We start from the raw sequence: 21,953 nt of genomic DNA on the forward strand, positions 1-21,953 counted from the left end.
AATTCCAAGGTGACATTTGAGTAGCAAATTTAAAAAGCAATCAATCCAATAAGAATTGAAATCTCCTGGACTCCAAAACTTCTCCAATATTTTCAGGAGATGAAAAAACAAATTCCATGTACTGCAAAGAATAGATAGAAGTTGCAAGGTATCAGGGATATGGAGATGGCAGAGTTTCTTTTTATAAGTAACCAAAAACCCCACCAAGAGAATCCAAGAGAAGTAAGCAACTCTTTAAAGTCATGATTCAAGCATAAAACCAACTAAGAGGTAGCAAAATCTGGAACTGGTAGTGCATAAATGGATCCTAACCACAAAGCTGGGGGACCTTCTCTTTTTGAGTGACACAGGGATAATAAGTGGAGAGAAATAAATGCAATTCTAGCTCATTCATGCTCACTTCTTGGCTCTACAGGGGAGAATATTTAGATTCATAATAAAGGAAATATTCATTATTGGCTTTCAGTGTTTGAGTCAACCTAGAAACTAAAGAAAATAATGATGATGAAACAGATATAGATATTATCAGTTCTGGGAACAGAAATACTAGAGATATTGTCAGCAGAAGATGGAAAGGGACAGCAAGAGGAAGGATAGGGCAATAAGACCTCATCTTACAAAGCTAGGGAAACAGATCTGAGTTGATGTTATATGAATGCAGGGGTTAACTAATAAATGTTTAAAGGTCACATAATCATTGCTCTGAGTGAAAAATAAAAGCATTTACAATAGGTATTAGGTAACAGACTGAGAGAAAAGTCTGCCAAAAATGTAACACCTTTAGTCAGAGGTATTTCAAAGACTCTCTAACTGTAGTATTAATTTCTCTTTAAGTTTTTATTCCTGGAACACTGAAATCATAGCATGATTTTATTTAAGAAACAGTAGTCTAACAGGAAATACATTACTGAGAATGAAAAGGTAATTCTTACCATTGATAAATCATAAATTTGTTTCTTTAATGCAGCCACATCTTGTTTCTGACTTATGTGTTTTGATTGTTCTTCTAGCTGAAAGAGCAAGTAAAAGTTGAACATTTACAAATTCACTTTTAGTTGGTTCCACTAAGTTTAGGAATATATTCACATTCAGATCTGGGAATTCTAAACGTCTTCAATTTTGAACATTATACAACCACATAAATCATTAAATTAGATGTAATCCATAAGAATTTGAAATTTTGCTTTAAATAATTAAAATCTTTGAAATGCAGGTTTATTTATTTTTTCCAAGTCGTACTTTTAAAAAATTTATTTATTTTAATTGGAGGCTAATTACTTTATAATATTGTGGTAGTTTTTGCCATACATTGACATGAATCAGCCATGGGTGTACATGTGTCCCCCTGTTACAAACCCCCCTCCCACCTCCCTCCCCATCCCATCCCTCTGGGTTGTCCCAGTGCACCGGCTTTGAGTGCCCTGTTTCATGCATCGAACTTGGACTGGTCATCTATTTCACATATGGTAATATACGTGTTTCAATGCTATTTTCTCAAATCATCACACACTCGCCTTCTCCCAGAGTCTAAAACTCTGTTCTTTATATCTATGTCTCTTTTTTTGCTGTCTCGCATATAAGGTCATCGTTACCATCTTTCTAAATTCCATATATATGCGATAATATACTGTATTGGTGTTTTTCTTTCTGACTTACTTTACTCTGTATAAGAGGCTCCAGTTTCATCCACCTCATTAGAAATGACTCAAACGCGTTTTTTTAATAGCTGAGTAATATTTCATTGTGTATATGTACCACAACTGTTTTATCCATTTATCTGCCGATGGACATCTAGGTTGCTTCCATGTCCTAGCTATTGTAAACAGTGCTGTGATGAACATTGGGGTACACGTGTCTCTTTCAACTCTGGTATCTTTGGTGTGTATGCCCAGCAGTGGGATTGCTGGGTCATATGGCAGTTCTATTTCATTTTTTAAGGAATCTTCACACTGTTCTCCATAGTGGCTGTACTAGTTTGCATTCCCACCAACAGTGTAACAGGGTTCCCTTTTCTCCACACCCTCTCCAGCATTTATTGCTTGTAGACTTTTTGATAGCAGCCATTCTGATTAGCGTGAGATGGTACCTCATTGTGGTTTTGATTTGCATTTCTATGATAATGAGTGATGTTGAGCATCTTTTCATGTGTTTGTTAGCCATCTGTATGTCTTCTTTGGAGAAATGTCTGTTTAGTTCTTTGGCCCATTTTTTTGATTGGGTTGTTTATTTTTCTTGTATTGAGCTGCATGAGCTGCTTGTATATTTTTGAGATTAATTCTCTGTCAGTTGTTTCATTTGCTATTATTTTCTCCCATTCTGAAGGCTGTCTTTTCACCTTGCTTATAGTTTCCTTTGTTGTGCAAAAGCTTTTAAGTTTAATTAGGTCCCATTTGTTTATTTTTGCTTTTATTTCCAATACTCTGGGAGGTGGGTCCTAGAGGATCCTGCTGTGATTTATGTCAGAGAGTGTTCTGCCTGTTTTCCTCTAGGAGTTTTATAGTTTCTGGTCTTACATTTAGATCTTTAATCCATTTTTAGTTTATTTTTGTGTATGGTATTAGGAAGTGTTCTAGTTTCATTCTTTTACAAGTGGTTAACCAGTTTTCCCAGCACCACTTGTTAAAGAGATTGTCTTTTCTCCATTGTATATTCTTGCCTCTTTTGTCAAAAACAAAGGTGTCCATAGGTTTGTGGATTTATCTCTGGGCTTTCTATTTTGTTCCATTGATCTGTATTTCTGTCTTTGTGCCAGTACCATACTATCTTGATGACTGTAGCTTTGTAGTAACTTTGAAGTCAGGCAGGTTGATTCCTCCAGTGCCATTCTTCTTTTTAAGATTGCTTTTGCTATTCAAGGTTTTTTTGTGTTTAAATACAAATTGTGAAATTATTTGTTCTAGTTCTGTGAAAAATACCATTGGTAGCTTGATAGGGATTGCATTGAATATATAGATTGCTTTGGGTAATATACTCATTTTCACTATATTGATTCTTTCAATCCATGAACATGGTACGTTCTCCATCTATTTGTGTCCTCTTTGATTTCACCCGTGTTTTATAGTTTTATATATATAGGTCTTTTGTTTCTTTAGGTAGATATATTCCTAAGTATTTTATTCTTTTCATTGCAATGGTGAATGGAATTGTTCCCTTAATCTATTATGGGGAGTGTGGGGTCAGTTCAGTTTAAGATAGTTCCTTGTTCCAGCCTTTATTTGTTCTCAAGGTCTATAGGCCCCCTCCAATGCATAGTCAATGTTAACTACAGGGTTTAATCTGTTGCACCTGTCACTTCTGGAGCAGTTCCCTCTTGTTTGTTTATTTTGCCTTCCTCTGTTTGCAAGTCTCTTCAGTGTCCAATTTCTGCCCTGACACAAGGGGGTAAAAGGGGTCACTTATTTAGGCTCACTTGTTCAGTTGTGTTGTGGGGAGGGAGGGACACTGCAAACAAATATTGCTGGTGTGTGTGTGGGGAGTGCTTGCAGTGTATGGACTAGAGGACCCTGCTGTGATTTATGTCAGAGAGTGTTCTGCCTGGGTCTGCCACAGCTCAAGGCAGCATGTGCTTCCCGGGTCTATACTGCTCAGGCTCCAGGGTGGTCTGCAAGGGCACTGTCTGAAGTGGGCCCTACATTTCATACATTTCCCAGGTCTAAGTCTGTCAGGTTCTTGTGTACTCTGCAAGGGCATAGACATGGATTGGTGTGCATTTTGCACCCTTCCCAGCTCTGAGCAATTCAGGTGACCAGGTGCTTGGCGAGCACACTGTCCTGGGGGACCATGCATCTTAATCACCTCCCTGGTCCCAGCCACTCAGGGTGCTTTATGAGAGCACCATCTCAGCTGTGCCATGTGTCTCCTCTGGGGAGCTGATCTCAGGCTGCAACCCTCCTGGCAGATGTCAACCATCCAGGATCCCATGAAGACATGGTTAGCAACTGGAAGCATGCTCACAGTTTGGTGGAAGATGCTGTCTCTGGGGCCGAGACTGTAGCAGCCCCTTGCCTTCTGGCTCTGGCTGTCACATGCCTGCCTCTGGGAGGATGGAGTGAAGGGGCTTGTGTGCAGCCACCTAGCTCTCCTTTGGTATTCGTTCAATCCATTTTTTTGTGAATGGGCCAGGTGAACATTAGAGCTTTTGCGCGAAAGTTCTTTTTTTTTTTTCTCTCTCTGGTGATCCCACAGTTCGGGTTGCTTACCTCACGTTAGCTTCCTCAGATTGCCCTCAGGCATTCAGGCCTAGTCCTTACTTTAAGCACTGATGATACAGCCCACATCTCCCTGCCCAGTGCCCTGCTCACTGGTGGTAGATGCAGGTGTCTGGGCTACTTCTCCACTGGCAGTTGCGGTTAGGCTTTGAACAAGCTATTAAACCTGGAACTCAATGTCCTCAGCTGTAAAAGTGGGAAACTTATACTTTCCTCAGACAAAGTTTGAGAATTCGATTTTCTTAAATAATGAAGAAGAGGGTTAATAAGCTACACAGTCAATAAAATGTCAGTTATTGTGGTTAGACAGGACAGTTTATTATTAATCCCATTTTACAGATGAGAAGCTAACCATCAGAATCATGAAGCCAATTGTCCCAGGTGTTACAGGAAGGAATTGGCACAGCCTCGATAAAGACTCAGGTCTCATCACTCCTGACTCTTACTGTTCAGTGCCTTTTTGGTCTTCATCATTATGTTGTATGAGGGCAAGAAATTCTTGTGTCTCCTCTTTTTTTATTAAAATATTTATTTATTTATTTTTGGCTGCGTCAGGTCTTAGCTGTGCATGTGGGATCTTTGTTGTGGTGGGTAGGCTCCAGAGTGCTTGGGCTCAGCAGCTGCAGCCTGCATGCTTAGTTGCCCCATGGCATGTGGGATCTTAGTTCCCTGACCAGGGACTGAACGTGTGTCCCCTGCAATGGCAGACAGATTCTTAACCACTGGACCACCAGTGAAGTCCCTCTGTGTCTCCTCTTGCAAACATAATCTTAGTATAATGATTTGGGATGACATGGAAATAAGTAAGGACAGGGACTAGGAGAATCTATGACTCTAGCATAAAGCAAAGGATTGGTCCATTCAAATTCTGTAATACAAGCATTGTATTATGGTCTAATGACCTCTGGAAATCACATACAAGGTTGACATTGATAATACTTTTCCAAGAAGAATGCTGGGGAGAAATCTTAATATGTCAGAGGTTTAAATTACAATAACCCACAAAATACAGTTGTCACTTAATCTCATTCAGTATGAGCACTGAAAGGAGCATTAAAGGTTATCGTATGACCGATCAGAGAAGCAAAGTGATGTGCCCACATTCACAGTGCCACTTGCAGGGACAATTATTTTTTAAGTACCTATTTTCATTTTAGCTAAGATATTTCTATTAGTTATAGAGACAATCCACATGCAGGAAGTGAATCCAATACTGTGCTGGAGACAATGTATATCAGCAGGTGACAGCCTATTTATTTTAAGCATCTCTTCCCAAACTGCATTCAGTGATGTCAACTTGGCAGCTTGAAATTGGTAATGGTGGAAATATTTATACTATGGAAATTGGCAAATATCAGAAATCCTCCTTCTTTCCTCCCCTTTCCAGAACCTGCTTTTTTTTTTTAGGCTGTGCCAGGTGTGGCATGTGGGATCTTACCCCCATCAGGGATTTAACCCACGACCCCTGCAAGGGAAGCTCAGAGTCCTAACCACTGGACCACAGGGGAACTCCTCCAGAGCCTGTTGTTAAACACCTACCAGCAAACCACACAGTAAAATGGACCCTAATCTTTAGAAAACAAATAGAACAAAGGCCAAAACCAATCACACCTTTGCTTTCACTTCAACAGATTCTCTCCCACCCTGTGCTCTGATCAGGGGTCCTCTAGATCTGGAACTTGCTACAGAGAAGAGAAATATTCATTTCATTTAATAAATATCCAGTGAATACATGTAACCTGTAGTAAGCTGGGTGAAGGACTACATGACCAGGAAAGACTGTTGCTGCTGTCATGAGAAGACAGTCCACCAGACACATGGGACTCGAGGGCACTTGGTAAAGACATGGAAAGAAAACTGAGGTTTGATGGACAACTGTTCAAGGGATCAGAAATATCCATTAGATCTATGCAAAAGATATGCTGCCCTTAGAAAAAGAAATTGAGGCCTTTAAAAAAATTCTTGCCAAGGAGTCCAATTTGATTCTGATATCTGATCCATCCACAGCTTCAATATGATTCCCTATGTTTTTAGTTGCTAAAAATTTAGACACACGGAGATAATGAAGTTATCCCTCAGTCGAGCTGCCCTATATCTACCTTCTTGAGTTTCTTTATCGTCACCTGCAGGTCTCCCACTTCTGTTTCATACTGACGCCTGAGGTCACTGAGGGCTTCCTCAGCTTTGCGTTTTTCCTGGAAAAAAAAAAAAAACACACAACAAAACCAACTTGTTGATTTAAATAGGCTCTTCAAAATACTAGAGGTGAGAAACATTTTGTGTCTAACCAAGAGAGTTGGACTATAAAGAAAGCTGAGCGCCAAAGAATTGATGCTTTTGAACTGTGGTGTTGGAGAAGACTCTTGAGAGTCCCTTGGACAGCAAGGAGATCCAACCAGTCCATCCTAAAGGAAATCAGTCCTGAATGTTCATTGGAAGGACTGATGTTGAAGCTGAAACGCCAATATGGTGGCTACCTGATGCAAAGAGCAGACTCATTGGAAAAGACCCTGATGCTGGGAAAGATTGAAGGCTGGAGGAGAAGGGGACAACAGAGGATGAGATGGTTGGATGGCATCACTGACTCAATGGACATGAGTTTGAATAAACTCAGGGAGTTGGTGATGGACAGGGAGGCCTGGTGTGCTGCAGTCCATGGGGTCGCAAAGAGTCAGACATGACTGAGCAACTGAACTGAACTGAACTGAAGGCTGATCCCAAATCTTCTACACAGAGATGGTGAGAAGGCAAAAGGGAAGTAACCAAACTTAAGATGCCCAGCACTTCCAGAATGGAAACCTACAAGAGTGAAGGAACTGCGGAATCCTACAACCTATATACACACATTACCTGGGGTGACACCTCTAAGGCCACTACTTGATTGTGATAGAGGGCTGTAGCACATTGATTAAGTAGCTAATTAAATACTGCTATGTTTAATGAAAAGCTCTGGCTCAGCCAAGGGCCCCATCACTTGCCCGAGTCCCATCATGTTATCAGGACTCAGGAAGACCTGGTGTGTTCACTGTTTTTCCAAGAGTCTCCCTGGGCTTCCCTGGTGGCTCAGATGGTAAATAATCCACATGCAATGCAGGAGACCCGGGTTTGATCCCTGGGTTGGGAAGATCCTCTGGAGGAGGGCATGGCTACCCACTCCAGTATTCTTGCCTGGAGAATCCCATGGACAGAGGAGCCTGGTGGGCTACAGTCCATGGGGGTCACAAAGAGCTGGATACAGCTGAGTGACTAACACTACTACTATACCTTATCTAAATACAAATCACACCAACTGCAAATTTCCATGCAAAGTGCTGCTCACAGGCTAGTACTTCTCTTATGTATTGCTCCTGGTGCAGAGAATGGCAAAAGGGCACCCCTGGAGGTCAGGGGCTGTAGCTCTCATGAGCCTAAATAGCTCTTAATTTTCTTTTTCTCTTAACATATTGTGGAATTTTATATCCTGTGTTCTGTATTCAAATAAAGTTTTAAGTTTATAATGTAAAACTGAGTGTAATAAGACCTAAATAAACAAAGAATATATCAAGTTTGTGGATCATTCATTGTTATTAAGATGCCAATTCTCCTCCAATTGATCTATAGATGCAATGAAGTCCAGCCGAACCCCAGCAGAGTTTTTTTGTTTTTTTTTTAAGAAACTGACAACCTGAGTCTTAGAGAAGGAAATGTCAACCTGCTCCAGTATTCTTGCTTGGAGAATTCCATTGACAGAGGAGCCTGGAAGGCTATGGTCCGTGGGGTCGCAAAGAGTTGGACACAACTTAGTGACTAAACAACAAACAACAACCTGATTCTATGGAAATTGAAGACCTAAAATAGAAACTTTGAAAAAGAACAAACCTGAAGAATTAATTTTATTTGATTTCAAGACTTATTTATGAAGCAACAGTCATCAAGACAATGCAATACCAGCATTGTTGCCATTGCTGTTCAGTTGCCGAGTCGTGTCCAATTCTTTGCGACCCCATGGAACAGAATGGAAAGCCCAGAAATAAACCAAACACAGATAAAAATGATTTTGGACAAAGTGCAAAGGCAGTTCAACTGAGAACAGATAGTATTTTCAACAAATGGGCTGAAACAATTAGATATGCACATGCAAAAAAATATGAACTTTGATCCATACCTTGCGAAATGGATCCTAAATGTGAAACCTAAAACAATAAAACTCATAGAAGAAACATGGGAGAAAAATCATTGCAACCTTGGGGTAGGCAAAGATTTCTTAAATATCAAAAGCAGGATACATGAAAGAAAAAGCTGACAAACTGGACTAAAAAAAAAAAAAAACAAAAAATGTCTACATTTTTAGAGACACTGTTAGGAGAATGCAAAGATAAGTCACAGTCTGGGAGGAAATATTTACAGATAAGAATATATAAACAACTCCTAAAACTCAATAATAAGAAAACAACCAGGGACTTCCCTGGTTCCCAGTGGTTGGCACTTCATGCTTCCACTGCGAGGGGCACAGATTTGATCCCTGGTTGGGGATTTAAGAACCCACACATTTTGCCCTGTGCATGGCGAAAATAAAAAAAGAAAAAAGAAGACAACCAAACGGAGTTTTAAAAATGCACAAAAGACTCTGACAGATGCTTCACTGGAGAAGACACCAAATGGTTCTGACAAGGAGGGGCCGAGAGGGAGGCATGACACAGGGGCATGGAAACCAGCAGTATGTGAATGTAACCATTACCTTGACTGTGATGGTGGTTCCTCAGTATATACATAAATCTCATCATATTCTACTCCTTGAGTATATACAGTTTATTGCCTGCCCATTACACTTCCATAAAGCTGTTAAAGCATATTTTTTTAAAAAACCCTAATTGACATAATGGGATAAACACTACCTGTGCAAGAGGAGTCAAGGTCAGGAGGAGGTGAATGTGGCTGGAGGACTATGGCAGGGCACTGGGGAGAAGGGAAGACTTTCTCTGAGCTTTGCAAAATTTAGGAAAGTGGAAAGGAGTCATCAAGGCCAAGAAAACAGCTGGAGTGAAAGCAGAGCAATGAGCCGTGGAGAGCCAGGCGAGACATGCTTAGTAGAGGTAAGTTACGGAAAGTCTTCAATCAGCCTAGATGTGTTATTCCAGACAGACTAGGAGACTGGGACAGACTAACAAACAGGTGTCATCCCACGGTCAAAGGAGCTCTGTTGGCAGTGTGTGCTGAGGTTTTCAGAGACTGTGTCTGTGCAGTGACTCACTGGCTGTGTATGCCATTTCTGTGGAACACAGCAACGCTGCTGTGGATGCCACGTATGCACCACCCCTGTACCAGAGCCAAGGAAAGAGAGGAAGATGTTATAATGAACAAAACATGAAGTTATAACAGGTGGTCTGTGGTCAGGTATCCACTGTGTGCTAGTCTGTGCTTAGTCATGTCTGACTGTTTGCGACCCTATGGACTATAGCCCACCAAGCTACTCTGTCCATAGAATTTTCCAGACAGGAATACTGGAGCAGGTTGCCATTTCCTACTCCAGGGGAGCTTTCCCACCCAGGGATCAAACCAGCATCGCTCTGTCTCCTGCACTGGCAGGAGGATTCTTTACCACTGTGCCACTTGGGAAGCCTGGGTATCCATTACCAACAACCAATTTGGGAAATGCTTAGCTGGATGAGGCAGAGATTTATTGCAGAACAAAACATGTGCTTGATATGTGTGATGAATGAATGAATACAGATTAAATGGCTGGAGAGGGGAAAGGCAGAAAAATTAGGATGTTATTGTTTTTAGACTAGAAAGATAAAGGGCTAACAAAAGAATGAGATAACCATTACATTAACCCTGGATCATGGACTCTGAGCCATTTACATGATATCCAAACAGTTATTAAATGTGTTATTAAGAGATAGGAGAACAAAGAGACCTGAAGGCATATATGTGGTAAAGCAAAGCAAGGTGAAGAATCTGAAAGATCATAAGGTATACAGAGCAATGGGAAAGAGGAGAATGGTAACAGCCATGGTGCCCCTACCACACCTCAGCACTAGGCTAGGCATGCATATAGACCATCAGGCTCCACCCTCCTTAAAGCAGGTTGGTGGCTTATCCTATCTAAAGTTGAAACAACAAAGGCTCAGAGGCTAGGTAATTTTTCCAGTGCCACTTAACTGAGATGGGGCAGAGCCAGGAGGCAAACTTAGGCCTGCAGTTAAGTTGCTAAGTCCTGTCTGACTCTTGTGACCCCTGGACTGTAGCCTGCCAGGCTCCTCTGTCCATGGGATTCTCCAGGCAAGAATACTGGAGTGGGCTGCCATGCATTCCTCCAGGGGATCTTCCCAGCTTAGGAATCGAACCCAGGTCTCCTCTATTGCAGGTCTATCAGAGGCCAATACCCAGGCCCTTCTCACTCAATTTTCTCCTTCTCAGAGTTAATGGGGAAAAATGAATAGAAAAAAGAGAACGTTCAACCTAACATTAGCTACTCAAAGAAATATGTCTCTTTTCTGTTTGCAGTAAACATTAATCACTCAAATATATTTTATAAGGAAGAAAGACAATTATTTCTCCTATGAAAGTCACTAAAGGTTAACACCTAACTTCCAACTATGAGAGTTCCTGTATTGGTAAGTAAAAGCATATCCCACCGTGACAGTGTTTTAACTTCATTGTAATCTAGATTTATTTAATTTATATTATTTATTTATTTGACTGCCCCGGATCTTAGTTGCGGCATGTGGGATCTAGTTCCCTGACCAGGGATCGAACCTGGGCCCTCTGTATTAGAAGCTTGTAGCCTTAGTCACTGGACCCCAGGGAAGTCCTTGCAATCTAGATTTAAAGCAGTAGTGGCCATGGGCTGAGAGACAGTGGTATTAAGGGTGAAGCCAACCTCCCCTATGAAGACGGGTTCAGCCTTCTCCTTTAGGCCTCAGCTCTCCTGTCCCCTCTTCAAGGAGGCTCCTGACCTCCAAGTCTGAAGCAGCTTAGCCCCTTTATTTGACTTCTTATTGTCTCTCTCTTTTTCCCTAATCTATCCCCCTCAAAACCACCACCAACAAAGCCCTTGTTGAGAGTGCCTGTGGCAACCTGGATGTGCCATAACCCAGAGAATGCCCCGTGCCCTGTACACAAAAGGTAGTCCAAGGATTCATCGCATAAACAGGCCAGTCCCACAAACTCACATCTTTCCGTGTCTTGTGTTCTGCAGCCTGAATCCTCTGATCCATTTCCTCTTCCAGTTCACTCAACTGCATGGCTGCCTTGTCCTGGGCTCTGAAATTCAAGAGGGTACACACCTTTTCATTATACTCTTGGCCTTGTAGCATGAAGAGAAAATTCTGACCTCAGCTATTTCAAGCTATTTTACAGATTCCTTCCACATAATAAAGTGAGATTGGCAATTTGACCAGCTGGGTGTAAAGGGACATTGAAACTAGATATTAAATAAATGGAACAGAATAGATTAAGTGGTATTAAACTATACTGTAGCAAAGAACAGAGAAAGATACCAGATTACTGAGAGCTCGCAGTAAATTCTGAAGTTTTTTTGCTGCTGAGCTACAACACTGAAAATCTTTTTTGCTGCTGAGGTACAACACTGGATTAAAAAAAAAAAACCCTCCATGGATAGACACAATTCTGAAATTTTATTACATGAAACACACAATGCTATATGCTACAGTTAAACAGGAAAAAAGATCTCAAAAATTATTTCTAGTCAGTTTCCTAAAGTTTTGCAATGTAGATATTGTTGCCCTTTAGAAAATTCCTGTTTCTTTTATGAATATAATCAATAAATCATATTTCTATGGGGGCAGAGCATACTGAATTGCCAAAAGTTAGAAACAGGACAATTTCTTTGAGATGATGTTCAGATAGTTTTATTTAATAATTGTCTAGTAAGAAGACATCTGTCACTTTACAATAATTGAGGCTTCAGATTAAGCCCTAAAAATTTTTTGTTCAATCTCAGCTCGATGTCCAATTATCTAAATTTTCACATGCATATGTCTTGCCTACTCAACTAGATTGTGACTTGAAAGCAGCCACCATGAGACTTAGAGTCAATTTACTTGCCCCAATGATATGGTGTTGATAAAAGGAGAAACAGGATTCAGTAGAAGGCCTTCATCTTCCAGTCTAATGGCTTCCACCACACCATCCTGCTGCTGCTGCTGCTAAGTCACTTCAGTCGTGTCTGACTCTGTGCGACCCCATAGACGGCAGCCCACCCGTCTCTGCCGTCCCTGGGATTCTCCAGGCAAGAACACTGGAGTGGGTTGCCATTTCCTTCTCCGTTGCATGAAAGTGAAAAGTGAAAGTGAAGTCGCTCAGTCGCGTCTGACTCGTAGCGACCCCATGGACTGCAGCTTACCAGGCTCCTCCACCCATGGGATTTTCTAGGCAAGAGTACTGGAGTGGCTTGCCATTGCCTTCTCCACCACACCATCCTACCTGCTTCTAATTCATTTACTCTCTCTCATACAATTTACTCGTTAGTTTAATTTCTACATAAGGTTCCAAACAAGCATTGATGGGTGGAGGGAAGACCCCAAAGTAAAATTCTGGGTGACTTATAACTGTTTTCTGCTCCCGTTAACTTCCTCCTCACCTTACAGCCCGCTGAGGTTATGTTAACCAACTCTGGACTGTCATCTAGTTTTAGTCTGTTTACAAACACTTGCTATTTCAAATGCAGGCACCATGTATCTCCACAGAGACTTTCAGGTTTTATTGGTCAGCTCTGGGACTGTACGTAGCTAAGCCACACATTTGTTTCTCCCTTTATATGTTCATTTTCCTCAGCCACCCAGTGCCAGACATCTGGGCACTCAGGACTGCTCCTGAATGTGTCCTCTTTGCCTTCTTCACTTCTGAACAACTCTTTTTTTCTTTCATTTTTTTTTTTTTTTGGAGGGTTAAATCAGGGTAGTCTATAAAGACACACTGTTTGCCCCATAAGACTTGGTCAGTCAGTCAGTTTAGTCGCTCAGTTGTGTCCAACTCTTTTCGACCCCATGGCAGAAAGACTCAACTCCCAGTAATGTGTCCAGCATGTTGGGAATGCCCACTTTAACCTTAGTCCAGGACTCCTACTAGGACACTGGGAATCCCTTCTTCAGACGCAAGGGTGGAGTGAAAAGACTGAGGCCCTCCCCCAACCCAAAACACATGACGACAGATGGTCCTTAGTCAAGAAGGTAAGAGAATGTTTACAGGAGTCACCTAAACACCTCAGTGAGGTTTCTGTCAGCTCAGAGAAGCGGCCTTTAAGAGGCCTTGTGCTTAGACCAGATCCCACGCACAGAAGTAGAAGGGAGAGACGCCCCAAGAGTTCCACTCCCTCTACAGCGGAGAGCAGCCTGGCTGGGAAGGAGAACAGAGGGGACAGAATGCCATTCTTTCTTCCTGATGGGTTTACACAGGACTATCCTTACAGGCCACCTGTGTGAATGTGTGTCCCATGTATCTGTGTGGGTACATGTATATACAGGGAGTGAGTGTGTTTTCGCTGATGTTTGGACTGTAACATATAAATTATATTGCAAATATAAATTTTTCTTTGGCACTGCATTGCTGTTAAAACCATTAACAAAGTCTGTGTGAGCCAGCTGTGGCTTTCATAAACTGTCTGATGAGAGTCAGGGGCTAGAGGTTTTCAGACTTTCAGTTTAAGCTGGTGAGGAGGGCTAGAGAGAGGGAAAGGAGCACTGCTGAGCACTCGCCATGTGGTAAGGCCAGTGCCAAGGGCATCACCCATGACTCACCCATGAAGTCTCCACACCCTGAGGATGTGAAAATTTATAGCCTCACTTTGCAGATGCAGAACCTGAGACTCAGGGAGAGTAAGTAACCCACCCAGAGTCACTCTCCTGTAAGTGACAAGGTCAGGCTTCAAATGAGAGACAGGCTCTGCCTGCCTCTCTCTGGATGAAAAGTTTCCTGTAGGTTTCAAGTGGCTGGATATAAGATAATGAAACTCTTTGAACAGTTCTGTATGGATCACAGCCCTTGAAAGGTTTATACGATAGGATCACGGGGACATGCTGATGGACTGCTGGCTGATGCTACAAAGTACTGCCAGACTCAGCTTCCCTCATGCTGGCTTAGTTCAGAAGGCTCCAGATTCCTCAGGTTTGGGCAGTCCCCCCATATCATAACATAATATGTTTCATCTTTGTGCCACTCAGTCAGAGAGCCACTTAAAGGACCCCTTCTGCCATGGAGAGAGGAAAGACTTTAATACCTCTTCACTGCAATGGCGAGGTTTTCCATTTCTGTGCTCTGAAGTTTGATCTCACGGATAAAGTTCTTTATAACATGTTCATATGGTTGAATGAGTCTTGGCTCCACGAGGTTGATGTTTTGATACAAGGTACTGACTTGCTCTTTTCTGTCCAAAAAAAAATTAAATTAAAAATTAAATAAAACCAAATACAAAAATTCAAATTTCAGAATATGTCTCGGAAAGAGATATATAAGAACCAAGGAAGAAAAATGTAAAAACAAAATGACCAGAATGGAGGGAAAAGAGAAGTCAGAGATGCTAATACATTATTCTACATATTATTATTATTTTTTAACAGTGAACAGCAACTTCATTTTTCCCCAGCTTTATTATGATTGACAAATAAAAACTGTATATATTTAGGTTGTACAATATGATTATAAAAGGTGTATAATGTGTACAAAGTGGTGATTTAATATTAGAAGATGGAGGCCTTCTTCACAGGGCAGGTCTGATAGGGAAGGATATTTTTTGTCACTGCTGGCTATTTCCTTTCTTTCACACATAGATTTATAGAAAAAAATTAGGCAACCAGTTAATTACTTATAACATGTTCTACCAACCCCTATAAGATGTATTTCAGACTTTATGATCATAAAAGTACATATACCTATCATTTTATAGTCAGTTAAAAATTATTTCATTTATTATTATGTGACAATCCTCATACCTGTTATTGTTTGTAAAAGCCAAATATTTTGGGGTCATTTCAAAAGAAAAACTGGCAAGACTGGGCAGCTGACCTGCTAGGGGACAAAGGACTGAGTCAGTGAGGCTAGTGGTGTCCTTGACCCAAGTATGGGAGCTCACATGCTGAGTAATACCAAGGGAAGACCATGTGAAGACATGGTTAGATGGCCAGTGACAAGCCAAGGGGAGAGGCTCTCACCTCCAACCCTCCAATACCTTGATCTTAAACTTCTAGCCTTCAGAATTGTGAGAAAATAAATCTCTCTTGTTTAGGCCACCCAGTCAGAAATATTTGCTATCAGAAATACCTAGGCAACCATAGCAAACAGTGAAAGTTTCCAAGGTCATATACTGATTGAATGGTGGAGTTGGGATTCAAACTCAATTTGATACTACAGATCACATGGCCAACCATTACATTATATTGCTTCCTAGTGGTGTCAAACATCTGAAACTTGGCAGAAGAAATGGGATTCAAACTCATTCCAATAACTATGAAACACTGCAAAGTGTCAGGTATATATTAACCCGAAGCTTAGTTAGGCATGGCCCTGAGGTGTGTCCATGTAGCTATAAACTCTCCCAGGGTTTGCTCTTAAAAATAAACTGCTTGATGTGTGTAGAGGCCAATTATGATTCAAAAGAATGGCTCATGTGAAGTATTATTAATAAATCTGCAGGAATATGTCAATTTATTTGGTGATACGAGGTACTCATTCCTATCAGAGCTGAGTACAAACACTGCCCACAGTAGTGAGCCTTATATTAAAGGGCAGCAAAAAAAAAAAGTCTACTTTTAGATTGTCCCGTACTTTAATGGATCACTAACTTCTTTACTGACTACCAGTGGTATACAAAGCATTAAAACTTTCTTGTTAATAGGAACCTGCCTGTGAAGGATGGCCATTAAGATGGTGCTCTGTGACAACCTAGAGGGGTGGGATGGGGAAGGATGTTCAAAAGGGAGGGGACATATGTATACCTATGGCTGATTCATGTTGATGTATGGTAGAAACCATCACAATATTGTAATTATTCTCCAATTAAAAATAAAATAAAAAAAATAGTCACCAAGAGTCCTTATCTCTTGGATAACTGCACAGCAATAAAATGTTCAGAAGTAGATGTCTCATAAGATTCCCTGAATTTCTGAAAATTTCTAAAATAAGAAAGACGCATAATGTATGTACATTCTCTTGGGTCCTTTGCTGGTCCTGGTATTATACAGAATGTCAGGAATAGTTTACAGTGAAGCGTACAAATAGGTTAATTGTAGGAATGTCTGCCATTAGCAGGAAATATGTTACATGGTTAACTGTTGTATCAGGGACTAGCTGAGATCTACCCTGCTTCTTTTGTTTGTTTGTTTTGTTTTAATTAATTAATTTTAATTGGAAGCTAATTACTTTACAATACTGTAGTGGTTTTTGCCATACATTGACATGAATCAGCCATGGGTGTACATGTGTTCCCCATCCTGAACCCCCCTCCCACCTCCCTCCCCATCCCATCCCTCAGGGTCATCCCAGTGCACCAGCCCTGAGCACCCTGTCTCATGCATAGAACCTGGACTGGCAATCTATTTCAGTTCTAATGAGGTGGATGAAACTGGAGCCTATTATACAGAGTGAAGTAAGTCAGAAAGAATAACACCAATACAGTATATTAATACATATATATGGAATTTAGAAAGATGGTAACAATGACCCTGCTTCTTTTTATAGGGGAGAACTGATTCTTCAGCACCTTAGGCAGGTAGGCGGGAGCCATGTGACTAGTTGGGGCCCATGGAATGGGAACAGAAATGATGTGTTTGCCACTTCTGTGCTTGGTTGCTAAAATCCTTTGTAAGATGCTAGCTCGAAGCTAGCTGATATTCATTCTCATTATCTCTTTCTTGTATCTATTTTATTTGCACTCTCACACCCCTGCCCTCTCTCCTCCCCATCCCCACCACTATCTGTCTCCTCCTTTGTCTCTCTCCTCCTTTCCTCACCCTCGCAGCTGAAGTGAAAATCTCTAGCATGGCCAAATATGTGATGAAATGTGTTTGGATCACCTCACTGAAAGACACTGCCTGACTACATCAATCTTCCCAACATGAGAGAAAGAAGTTAGTATTTTGTAGAGCTTAAGACTTGGAAGTTCTTTGTAAAAGTCAACTTGGACTTAAAAAGTTGGCATTACACTTTCCTATTTTGTTTTTTTAATCATCATCTTCCAGATTAAATTACCTTCTTCCTTCCTTCCTTAATAGCTTCATATTAACTAAACAATAAAACTTCTATGACGAAGGTAAATCTTTACTGCCACCATCTACTCTCTTCCAAAGGAATAAAAGACTATTCTGAAGCATTTATATAGTGAAGCAGACATTTATTAAGCTCCTTGTATATGCAGTCCTGGGGTGATCTCAGCATTTACATGTACCAGTCACTTAACGTTCATGACAACACTATGAAGACGTTACCACTGGTATGCTATTCACCACAGAAGAAAGGAGGTGAGTACCATCCTGGTCTCAGAGCCAGGATTCTAATTCACCCCACCTGGCTCCAGAGTCTAGCTCTCAGGGAAAAACTATCTCTAGGCCTAGAGTAAGCACTAATGTGCTGTTCAAGGGTCCGAAGGGCATACTTCCAATAAAAAATATTGATGTACCAAGATGTTTTGAAAATTATTTTAGAGGAGGATAGGTATTACCACTATAAGGACCATCTATATTACAAAGGGAATCCTTTAAAGAATGAAGGCATGACTAAGACGAAGATGAGATAACCTTACCAATTCTTATTTACCTAAAGCTATCTGGGGAAAGCACTACTGTACACAGGGGGCACACTTCCAACTCCCGCTCCTTTTGCCCGCTTGCTTCATCTAGTCCGTATCTGTGAAACTAGAGAACCACTGGGATTATGCCAAGAGACTGGAATGAAGTGCAGTTGGAGATTTTCATACCTGATGCAAAAAACAGAACAAAAACAAAAAATACTTTATCTGAACAAAAGATGATACGTGGTCCCTTTATGTAAGACCCTGTACAGGCAGCTAAACACCTACGGATTCTTCAGTTCAGCAGGCTGGGCACCATTACTTGGTGCCAAGACAGTCTTTTGTTCTGCTGCCAAGAGGACAGGAGTCCCCAGCGTCCTCACTCCTGACGTCAAAGGTTAGACAAGCAGACCGCATGACAGTGTATACATAGCTCTTGTTTTCTCCTGGCCCTGACCCAGGGTGGTACCTCTGGGTGCTAAGAAGGGTGCCCAGTAGTGACAAGGCTCTGAACATTTTGAATTCATTAAATCCAGGGTCTCATATAAAACAACTGGGCTTGGATTCACAAACGCCGTGCAGACCTGTTACAGGTGTACTGGACAAATACTGGGTAAAAATTCAGGGTTGCACTGTATGTGTTAATTAGCCAAGATGAAAAAAGGTTTTTTTCTTCTGTTCAGAGAGAGTTACTCACTAAAAATTACCTAATTTATATGTTAAGGAAAGAGATCAAATGAAGTGAGAAAAACACGCCCTGGATTACCAACTGGTTTTAGATGTCTAAAATCCGAGCCTTTTCATCTTCTTATTCGATAAATTACAAGACTTTGTATGAAAGACAGTGCTAGAGGCAAACTGCTGATGAAAAAGTCACAACTTAAAAATGTAAAATTATCCCTGGAAAATAGACATTGTAAATTGTAAATATTTCCATTAAAGCTGAGAGGGAAATTGTCTGAATTTAGGAGAAAAAAATTGGTTATCATTAAAATGGGTAAAAAAATTTAAAGGTCACACACTTCCACAGGATTAACGTTTTACATATTTAATATTACATATTAACATAGCACATATTTGTCTATGTTTATATATTGGTAATGTAGTAGGGCCTCAGATGGTGGAGAATCTGCTTGCAATGCAGGACACCTGGGTTTGATTCCTGGCTTGGGAAGATCCCCTGGAGAAGGGCACGGCAACCCAGTCCAGTATTCTTGCCTGGAGAATCCCATGGACAGAGGAGCCTGGTGGGCTACATACAGTCCATGGGGTCCCACAGAGTTGGACAAGACTGAGCAACTAACACACAATGTAGTAAGGCCAGTATTCAGAATGCCTGGACCCCTTTAGTCTCAGGACAACCTTGGGAAATAGTCAAGTACAGGCAACACCACTCTAGGCTAAAGAACATGGTGAACCAGTAAGGTTGGTAGGAAAAGTTGGCCCTTAGATTCCACATCTTGCTGTTTTAAGCATTGAAATACAGAGCTAAACTACTTATTTAAACTATAAGTTATATATATTTAAAACTTTAAATGACTTTCTGTAGACAAAAGCAAAGAGTATTCAATGCCAATGTCTACATCATTCTACATTCAGTTCAGTTCAGTCGCTCAGTCGTGTTCGACTCTTTGTGACCCCAGGAACTGCAGCACATCAGGCCTGCCCTGTAATCATTCTACATTAGGGATGGCTGGAAGACTGATGCTATGACCCTAACATCTGGGCATGGGAAATGAAATACCCACACAATCCAAAGGGCACTATGTTAGATCCTGGAAATAAAATGCTAAGAAACAGACTGAGTACCTTCCCTTATGGGGCTCACAATGAAGATTAAGTATAAGATGCTCTGACAGCCCAGAGCAGGTGAACGAGACCAAGCCTTGGGAGATGATGACCTGAAACATGACTAGATGTGAATGAGGCAGAAGTGGGGTACAGGTAACTTCTCCCAGGAACCAATAACCATAGGCTGAGGGAGAAGCAAGGGAGGGGCCAGAAGAAGTTCCTGTAAATGGAAGAGGCTGGGGAGCTTGGAGTAGGGGAGGGGCCAGCAGCATTAGATTGGGAGAGGTATTAACAGGAGCAAGGGACTGTACAGAGACTGAAAGCATGGTAAAGATAAGACATGCAAGGGAGCAGTTATTTTGAGAGGGTGGTAAGACACTGGAAGGTTTGAAGGAAGAGATGACATGATCAAGTATACATCTTAACTATTCCCATCTTCACAGAGTTCTGGCTGAAGCAGAGAATTAAGCAAAGGATTGTGAAACAAGTTTACAGATACAAAGGTAAACCTCAGTCTACTGTAATTTAATCCAGCAATGTGGGGCTTCAGGAATTTTCATGAGCTTCTATTTTCCTTTATTATAGAACATGTAAAATTATAGACAACTAAATGGCAGAAGTGAAGAAGAACTAAAGAGCCTCTTGATGAAAGTGAAAGAGGAGAGTGAAAAAGTTGGCTTAAAGCTCAACATTCAGAAAACTAAGATCATGGCATCCGGTCCCATCACTTCATGGCAGATAGGTGGGGAAACAGTGGCTGACTTTATTTTTCTGGGCTCCAAAATCACTGCAGATGGTGACTGCAGCCATGAAATTAAAAGATGGTTACTCCTTGGAAGGGAAGTTATGACCAATCTAGACAGCATATTCAAAAGCAGAGACATTACTTTGCCAACAAAGGTTTTTCCAGTGGTCATGTATGGATGTGAGAGTTGGACTATAAATAAAGCTGAGTGCCAAAGAATTGATGCTTTTGAACTGTGTTGTTGGAGAAGACTCTTGAGAGTACCTTGGACTGCAAGGAGATCCAACCAGTCCATCCTAAGGGAGATCAGTCCTGGGTGTTCATTGGAAGGACTGATGTTGAAGCTGAAACTCCAATACTTTGGCCACCTGATGCAAAGAGCGGACTCATTGGAAAAAGACACCGATGCTGGGAAAGACTGAGGGCAGGAGGAGAAGGGGACGACAGAGGATGAGATGGTTGGATGGCATCATCGACTCAATGGACATGGGTTTGGGTGGACTCTGGGAGTTGGTGATGGACAGGGAGGCCTGGCATGTTGCGGTTCATGGGGTCGCAAAGAGTCGGACATGACTGAGCGACTGAACTGAACTGAAAATCTGATTGTATAGACAAACACATCAATGGAACAGAAGAGACAGCCCAGAAGTAGACTCACGTAAGTACAGTCAGCTGAACTTTGACAAAGGAGCAAGGACAACACAATGAAGCAAAGATAGTTTCAACAAATCATGCTGGCACAACTGGACAGCCACATGAAAAATCATGAACCTAAATACAGATTTTATAATCTTCATAAAAACTAGCTTAAAGTGGATCACAGATCTGAATGTAAAATGCAAAGTTATCATACTCTTAGAAGAGAAGCCTAGGAGAAAATCAAAATAGGCTTGGATATAGCGATGCCATTTTAGATTAACACCAAAGGCATGATCCAAGAAAGACGTAATCAATAACCTAGCCTTCATTAAAATAAACTGCTCTGCAAAAGACAATGTCAAGAGAATGAGAGGATAAGTCAAAAGCTGGGAGAATATATTTGTAAAAGAAACATTTGATAAAGTTATCCAATATATAAAAAGAACTCTTAAACTCAGTAACAAGAAAAACGACCTGATTATAAAATTGGTCAAAGACCTTAATTGATACGTTATCAAAGAAGATATACAGATGGCTAATGAATATGAAAAAGATACTCTACATCATATGTCATCAGGGAAATACAAATGATAACAATGAACTATAACTATATACATATTACAATGGCCAAAATCCAGATCACTGACAGCACTGTTACTGAGGATGTGGAGCAACAGGAATTCTGGTTTGCTGCTACTGGGCATGCAAAATGGTATAGCCATTTTGAAGACAATTTTGCAAAATGTAATAAAACTAAATACTCTTTTACCATATGATCCAGCGATCGATTTCCTTGGTTTTTATCCAAAGGAGATGAAAACATAAGTCCACACAGATTTATTCTTAC

The 21,953-nt window shown here is 41.0% G+C and overlaps 1 protein-coding gene across 1 annotated transcript in view; it reads right to left on the reverse strand.

Moving 5' to 3' along the window:
* Positions 1–21,953, reverse strand: part of RASEF (RAS and EF-hand domain containing) — a 95,120-nt gene that overhangs the window by 39,744 nt on the left and 33,423 nt on the right. Inside the window, exons 2-5 of the mRNA XM_027550084.1 lie at positions 14,428–14,574; positions 11,363–11,453; positions 6,308–6,403; positions 933–1,010 (exon numbers count right to left, since the gene is read on the reverse strand). Of these exons, the coding sequence (XP_027405885.1) occupies positions 933–1,010; positions 6,308–6,403; positions 11,363–11,453; positions 14,428–14,574 (412 nt within the window). The remainder of the gene's footprint in view (positions 1–932; positions 1,011–6,307; positions 6,404–11,362; positions 11,454–14,427; positions 14,575–21,953) is intronic.

The sequence above is a fragment of the Bos indicus x Bos taurus genome, chromosome 8 (assembly GCF_003369695.1).
Source record: "Bos indicus x Bos taurus breed Angus x Brahman F1 hybrid chromosome 8, Bos_hybrid_MaternalHap_v2.0, whole genome shotgun sequence".
In the NCBI taxonomy this organism is placed as follows: Eukaryota; Metazoa; Chordata; class Mammalia; order Artiodactyla; family Bovidae; genus Bos; species Bos indicus x Bos taurus.